Source organism: Mytilus trossulus, chromosome 8 (assembly GCF_036588685.1).
Source record: "Mytilus trossulus isolate FHL-02 chromosome 8, PNRI_Mtr1.1.1.hap1, whole genome shotgun sequence".
NCBI lineage: Eukaryota > Metazoa > Mollusca > Bivalvia > Mytilida > Mytilidae > Mytilus > Mytilus trossulus.
The window spans coordinates 10,264,421-10,272,940 of record NC_086380.1 but is presented as its reverse complement, the minus strand read 5'-3'; the positions used below and the strand labels follow the sequence as shown (position 1 = coordinate 10,272,940).

General features: G+C 30.4%; 1 protein-coding gene across 2 annotated transcripts in view; it reads right to left on the bottom strand.

Moving 5' to 3' along the window:
* Positions 1–2,068: 2,068 nt before the first annotated feature.
* Positions 2,069–8,520, bottom strand: part of LOC134728258 (uncharacterized) — a 29,502-nt gene continuing 23,050 nt past the window's right edge. For both annotated transcript variants that reach the window (XM_063592802.1, XM_063592803.1), the window contains exons 10-12: positions 7,636–7,818; positions 6,220–6,389; positions 2,069–2,593 (exon numbers count right to left, since the gene is read on the bottom strand). In XM_063592802.1, the coding sequence (XP_063448872.1) occupies positions 2,429–2,593; positions 6,220–6,389; positions 7,636–7,818 (518 nt within the window). In that variant the 3' untranslated portion in view covers positions 2,069–2,428. The remainder of the gene's footprint in view (positions 2,594–6,219; positions 6,390–7,635; positions 7,819–8,520) is intronic.

The following is an 8,520-nucleotide window of genomic DNA, read 5'->3' as shown; positions in this document are numbered from 1 at the left end:
GCCTATAACATAATTATTATGTACACCTTTAACCCCATCCTTTTTTTTATTTAATCAAATATTGTTTAGAAAAAGTTATTTAAAAATCTTATAAAATCCTTGTAATTTTTTCATACATTATCAAATAATAAAAGTGTCAATGATAAAAAAAAATCATGAATACAGAGATAATCAATTCTCACCAAAACAATTATCTTCTGCGTTTTCTCATCAATAAAAAATCCTCTTAATAAGTCAATAATGATTAAATATCTTGCAGGCAATGAAAATAATAATGCTTTCAAAAGTTCATTAAGTAAATTTAACAACAGTTACATATTTTATATGTAAAAAAATGCTTGAATTTAATGCTTAATATACCTATCAAAAGTATTTGATCAATTGTATAACTTGTTAAATCAATAACATGTTGTCAGGTCAATTAATGTATATGCATATTTAATGAAATCATTTAAAGGTTGATAAACATTGCCCACTCTCTTTTGCAATATGGTATCTTTATTTAGACTGTTATTCTATCATTCATTTCTACCAATGCATTCACAATAGAAACCAGGAGTGCAAAAATAAACAAATTCAATAGATAAATTCAAATGAATAATGAATAATGAAAATAAATGTAAAGAATAGAGTTTAATAAAAGCATATTTTTCATCTTTCAACATATAAAATTATTCTACAATCCTTAATGTAATTCTTAATTGATTGTTTAATGATCCGAATAATGAAGGTTGCATACTTAAGTGCACACATATTGCCCTCAACTTTATAAATCAAAGAAGATTTTATTGGCCATTTCAATTAAGTGAAATAATCCAACTTAAACAATCTTTTAATAATAGTTCAAAAATAATTGTATAAGGCAAAGTGTCACTGATACATTGATAGACTCCAAAATGAGACATTGTTGGACAGTTAACTTCCCTCCTTATTAAGCTTTTTTATTGTCTGTTGACCTGCGCTCACAAAACTAAACATACATTGTAATATAGAAAATATAGAGGACAATGCAAACAAACATATCAGATGAATTTGAGTGCCTCTCATCCTCCCACCCATTGGTTTTAGAACAACAGTTTAGTCACTGAAGCACAATGGTTTTTAAGGTTTGAACATAAAGTTCATGCAATTCAATTATTTAACAATGAAGCTTTACACAAAAAATCAGACCTTTTGTTTCTGCAGGGGAAATGAATCTCATTAGATATAATATCTGCTCAAAAACAAATAAAAAAGTACAAACAATAAACCAATAAATGGTACTATAAGCATTGACTAACATTTGTTCAGTATTTTCAAAATCTATGATATAATGTTTCACTTAAAATCTCCATTAAGTCTCCAATCTGAGCTTTGACCACTTACACAATGACATATATAAAAAAAAATAATCAACACTCCATCTCTATTCTAAGTTTTGGTCAATTAATCCACATAAAATATATATAACACATAATATACAAAACTTAAAGCTATAGAAGAAAATAATTTCATTCATCCACTCTTTACAAAAACAACATTAAACATGCAAACAATACAATACAACAACATTCATAACACTTTATAAAAATGCAAATTCATATCTAACATTTCAAGTTTGATAAAGAGAGTATACATATCTACAAAACAATATAACAACTAAACTACACCTCATGTTTATTCCTTCTTTTTATATATAAAAGTAGTCATAGAAAAATATTCTTTTTTCATAATAATAAATACTTATTCTTGGTTTCTTCATTTTCAATGAGATCAATAAACAGTATACATATTTACAGGGTTTATACATCACAACATATAAACTATATTGGATACAGTTTGTGAGCAACAAAGGAGAGTCATTAAATTCAAGGTTAAAAATAAACTTTTTCTATTTGCAGTTACCAGATACCATTTGAGCAATCGGGTAGCCATTGCAATTTCAAGATTACACAATACATATACATCTGCCAATGAGTGCATTAAAATATTGTTAATCTAAGCATATTCTGTAATCAATTTCAGTTGTTATTTTTTTCTTATATTGACGAGTAAACTAGGCTATCTTAACATAATCAGTAAGTTCCATTCTAGTTTTCAAAGTATTGTTCAATTAACAATATAAACAAGTTAAATTCTAGCATTTAAATTAAACAAGTAAAATTCTTTGAGGAAGATATTTCTTTACATGCTTTCAAATGATTTATTAAAAATAAAAATGAGTAATCATCATTCAAAATTTAAAAATCCAGCCAAATGATACAATTTTGAGTAACCTGGTGATGTGCTGCTATGAATCTGGCAAACATTTACTGTTCTTCATTTTTTTTATCCATTTCTTATATAACATTTGCTCAAGAAAATTTGGAAAAATACTTTTGATGCTCTTTCAATTTAAGCACTATTTCAAACCATAGTATTACACAATGTAAAACAATAACAATAACTATCAATACAGGACTTTTTCTCGACTGTGTGATCGTATACACTGATCTACTGCTTCTAATACTTCTGCTGCTGCTTCGTTTATAACTTGAGATAAAATCTTTGTTGTCATCTGATGAATTTTGAAATCTGACAAGTTAAATCCATCCTCTTCTACCTGCTTCATGACCTGTAAAATATAAACAGTTATTTAGATTAATGAGCCTTCCCTATTTTTTGAAAGAGCCAAAATGTCCAGGTCTTGCAAAATTTGTTCAACAAAGATTTTGTAGTCATCAAGATTTGAACACAATTTTGACTACAATATCTTTTGACATTTTGGACTATGATGTCTGTTTGTTTCGTGTGATTATCATACTGTAGAGAAGTTAGCTACAAAACTAGGTTTAATCTGTCATTTTCAACATAAGGAAATGTCTGTACCAAGTAATAAATATGACAATTTTTTTCCATTTGTGCAAAGTGTTTGAGCTTTTAATTTTGCCATTTGATTACAGACTTTCCTTTTTAAATTTTCCTTGGAGTTCAGTATTTTTGTGATTCTGCTTTTTACAAAGCAGAGAGAATAACGCAATTAAGGGAGTTCCCTTCCCAGTTTCAAAGTAATTAACTTTTCAAAACACTAGTTTATATAAATAGGGGATTAATAAAGAAATCCAAAGAGCAAAAAAAATATATAGGTCACATTGTTTTTTTTCACTATATATAAGCCAATGTAATTTTGGCGGAAAAATGTTCTCTCTTCACTTTTCATAGCTTTCTCATTGACAAGTTGAAATTCTGGAAAACTGTAAAAAAAGTAATTAAAATTTAATGAGACTTTTACAAATGGCTTATCATTATACATGTAAAAGATTTACCAAAAAAATGGGGGTCACCAGGCAAATTTATTTAAGTCATTCAAATGGATCAAACCAGAGGATTCCGAAAATCTGACAAAAAATCTAGAACATGACAAGATGACAAGCCAGCTTCCTTAATCATGTGTTCTTTGTTTCTGAATTCAGTGTGTCATAGGGCCTTAAACAATATTATGTTTTAGGTTTTCTTGACAAATAATTACAGAAGGTAGCTCAGTTTTTGTAGGTAGGTCAGTTTATTGGTTTTGTTTTTTCACAAGCTTATTTCAACAACAGGTCCGAGACCACAATGGTCGTCCCTTGATTTTCATTGTCCATGAATATAGTCCCTAGAGTTGACAGTGGGTTACTTGCCAATCATTTTTTATACCCCTTCCAAATCAAATTTTCCAGGTTTTATGCCTCAAATTGCAAGTAGGTGGGTGAAATTAAACTAAAAAAAATTGGGACCAGAATTTCAAAGGAAAGTAGTGTTTTGGTCCAACTGAAAAAGGTTAAAAATTAGCACCTGGAAGCTGTCAAAAGATTCAAAGACCCCCTAAACATAAAAATGTCCATATTTTGAGTAAGAGCTGATGAAGTTTTATATAATTTGTCCCAAAAGTAGTACAACATTTTATTGAGAAAGCGCAGGTTACATGTTTTTAATTTTCATTTATGTTATAATAGAAATGCACTACGAAATAAGTGTGGTCTTGGACCACTTTGTTTAAATAGTAAATGTTTTGAACTAAAACAAGGATGTAAAATACAGCACCCAAATTGGAAACCATGCCCCCAGAGAAACAGCTTCCACCACCAAATCTCGTGTAATACGATATATATCCACTCGAGACAGTTAAATATTTTAATTTAAAGTCCCAGCCGCCTCGATAGTGCCAGTGGGGCATCCATGTACTGTGGACACATTCTTGTTGAGTTATAAGCCAACAAGAATGTGTCCATAGTACACAGATGCCCCATTAGCACTATTATGTTCTATATTCAGTGGACCATGCAATTGAGGTCAAAACTATAATTCGGAATTATAATTAGAAAGATCATATCATAGGGAACATGTGTACTAAGTTAAGTTGATTAGACTTCAACCTCTTCAAAAACTACCGTGACCAAAAACTTTAACCTGAAGGGAACGGACGCACAGATGGACGGGCCAGGTGAGCTAAAAATGCATATGACTGCAGCAAAATTAGGAGGTAAGTAATTTACAAATTAAAATATATTGTGAGCTTATAAAGACAACAAATAAATCATGGGCTGCACTTATACTCACATGTAAAAAGAAGTGGTATGATTGTGGACAAATGTTGCTATGTTGTGATCATTTATTTGTATTCTTGACTTTCTTTTTTGCTTATGTGCTTTGTCTTTATATGTCATTTTTTTTCTCACATATTCATGATATGAGTTTGATTTTGTAGTCATTAAGATTAGAACACGATGTTGACTGCAATATTTTTTGACATTTTGAACCATCATGTCTGTTTGTTTCATGTGATTATCATACTGGTAAGAGGTTAAGCTAGCTATAAAACCAGGTTAAATCTGTCATTTTCTACATAAGGAATTATGTCTGTACCAAGTAATAAATATGACATTTGTTTTCAATTTGTGCAGAGTGTTTGAACTTTTGATTTTGCCATTTGATTACAGGGTTCTTTTTTTAACTTTCCTTTGAGTTCAGTATTTTTATGATTCTGTTTTTTACATAGCAGACAGAATAACACATGTGTTCTTTGTTTCTGAATTCAGTGTGTCATAGGGTCTAAAACAATATTTTGTTTAAGGTTTTCTTGACAAATAATTACAGAAGGTAGCTCAGTTTTTGTAGGTAGGTCAGTTTATTGGTTTTGTTTTTTCACAAGCTTGTTTCAACAACAAGTCCAAGACCACAATTGTCCTCCCTTGATTTTCATTGTCCATGAATATAGTCCCTACAGTTGACAGTGGGTTACTTGCCAATCATTTTTTATACCCCTTCAAAATTAAATTTTCCATGTTTTATGCCTCAAATTGAAAGTAGGTGGGTGAAATTAAACTAAAAAAAAATTTGGGTCCAGAATTCTAAAGGAAAGTTGTGTTTTGGTCCAACTGAAAAAGGTTAAAAATTAGCACCTGGAAGCTGTCAAAAGATTCAAAGACCCCCTAAACATAAAATTGTCCATATTTTGAGTAAGAGCTGATGAAGTTTTATATAATTTGTCCCAAAAGTAGTACAACATTTTATTGAGAAAGCGCAGGTTACGTTTTTAATTTTCATTTATGTTATAATAGAAATGCGCTACGAAATAAGTGTGGTCTTGGACCACTTTGTTTAAATAGTGAATGTTTTGAACTAAAACAAGGATGTAAAATACAGCACCCAAACTGGAAACCATGCCCCCAGAGAAACAGCTTCCACCACCAAATCTCGTGTAATACGATATATATCCACTCGAGACAGTTAAATTTTCAAATTTAAAGTCCCAGCCTCATCGGCGAAGACTTTAAAATTGATAATTTAACTGCCGATAATGGATAAATATCGTATTACACAAGATTTGGTGGTGGAAGCTGTTTCTCTAATGAATTTATAACATTATGCAGGCAACCTTATTCCTTCTTTTTGAATGATCTGCAAAAAGATGTGTTCTTTCTATGTGACGTCATCAGGCATGGTCGTTTTTTTCATGCTGTCGCAATAGGAATTTCAGAGGAAAGCAAGTAAAAATTGATGTCACAATCAGATTTTAACCAATGAAGTACTGAGATCAAACGAACCACAAGTTGATTAAATTTTTTTTATACAATGGGTGCAGAAAGGGATAAATTGATGAATAATTAGAGAAATATATGTTATATATATCATTATACAAGGAATGAATCATCTAAGATTTTCTAGGAAATATAAAGCATACAAATAGTGTCTCTCCTAAAATAAAAAGTGTTACTATACCTCTTCTCCAAGACCACATATTGACCATTTACTTTTTCCTGGATAATGACATTTGAAACAGGACATCATTTTATATACAATGTTAGGAAACTGGCAGTTGTACATGTATGGAATTAATTTAACACTTAAATCTTGGAAGCTACCATCAGCACCAAACTGGATCATATGTCCTATAAATAGAGATAATATACAGTACAATTCATCTTCTGAAAATGTTGAAACGATTTAATTTTCATGTGCATATTGATGAGTCTTATGTAGAAAAATCTGTGTCTGGCGTATTAAATCATAAGCCTGGTACCTTTGATAACTATTAAACAATCTTGTAAATTGTTTTTTTATACATGATAGAAGTCATATAGTTTACATGTATAGTGCAATTCTAAGGTGTAAAAGATTTGTATGAATTAAAAGGAAATGTGTTAGTTAAATGCTTTACTCATTATTGTCATCAGTTGTGGTCAGTTGTATTTGTATTCAGATATCGCAGATCAAATTTATTCGTTCATTATGTAATCATACGTTTTTTGATTGAGTTAAGTCTGCCAATTGATATTTTATCGTATGGTTTTCTATGTTGTGATGTTATGCTATTGTTTCAGAAAAAGGGAGAAGGTTTGGATCCATTAAAACGTTTAATCCTGCTGCAAATGTTTGCACCTGTCCTAATTCAGGAATCTGATGTACAGCAGTTGTCGTTTGTTTATGTAATATATACGTGTTTCTCGTTTCTCGTTTTGTTTATATAGTTTAGACTGTTGGTTTTCCCGTTTGAATGGTTTTACACTAGTAATTTTGGGACCCATTAGAGCTTGTTGTTCGGTGTGAGCCAAGGCTCCGTGTTGAAGGCCGTACATTGACCTAAAATGGTTTACTTTTTAAATTGTTATTTGGATGAAGAGTTGTCTCATTGTTAATCTTCCTATATCTAGTTAACTTTTACAAAAATTTCTCAAAAGAAACTTGGCAAATTTAACCAATCCATAATTGTCATCTAGTCATTGAGGTATACGTATATAGTTAAAAAATCTCTGAAGACCCTGTGTGCCAACTAACATGGTCAACATAGATAAAAATAGATCATAGGGATAAAAGTCTTGTCTTGAAAACAACATTAGAGAAAATCTGATAACTATATGGCAGAAATGTTGAAATCTACCTACTGTCAATCAATAACAAAACTGATGCAATTTGTTATTGGAGTTAATGCCTTGAAATGACAAATTTTATCGAATTAAAAATGTTTTTCTTTGAAAATTGAAAACAAGTCAATGAGATAAGCATGACAAGACTCCTAATTAGTTAAATGGTAGAAATCGTAAGTTAAAATTATTTCATAATACATATTGCCTATAAAAAAGATTTGTAGAGTGTCAAACAATACAAAATAAGTACAAACATATGAATGTAAATTACCTTTGTAAGCATATGGAGTTTCTTTGACATGATAAATCTTCGTTAGGTACCATAACAGGACATATTCCACCTGCATCTTCTCCTGTCGAGTAAATTCCTTTATTTCCTGGACAACTGATGGCTGTTCATTTATCAGAAGGTTTTCTTGTTTCAGCACTGCAGGGATAGGGCATGTCAATATACCTGTAACATACCATTCCATTAAGGTGGTACCCAACATATTGACAAAAATTTATTTGGCTCGTTTAATTTTCATAAAATTTTGACAAAATATTTATTTGGACCTGTTGAAAAAAATATAAAAATTTTAAAAAACTTGAACCTATCACTTTCTTGGAAAAAAAATATTGGAAATATAGCAGTTTGACAAACACTAATTTGGATCATCGAGAAGCTTCATATTTCCTTAACAATACAACGTGATTAAAACATTAAGCTGATTTTACAGAGTTATCTCCCTGTAGTGTTAGGTACCACCTTTACTGTTTCAAAGGAGAAGGCTACAACCTAAATTTGATCTAAAATGTAGGTATCATTTTTTTTTTAAATTTGCATGAAATTGGAACAAATTATGTTTATATAACCATGCCATCATTTCAAGAAACATCTTGTCACATCCTTTTTTATTGCTTAACACAACGGCTAATGTATGTGTGTATGTAGGACCTTACCTTTGATTTAAGTGTGAGGAGCAACAAGGTCTAATCTATGTATGTATATTAAACCTTACCTTTAATTTCTGTATGAGGAGCTACAAGGTCTAATCTATGTTTGTATGAGGCCTAACCTTTAATTTCTGTATGAGGAGATACAAGGTCTAATCTATGTTTGTATGAGGCCTAACCTTTAATTTCTGTATGAGGAGCTACAAGGTCTAATCTATGT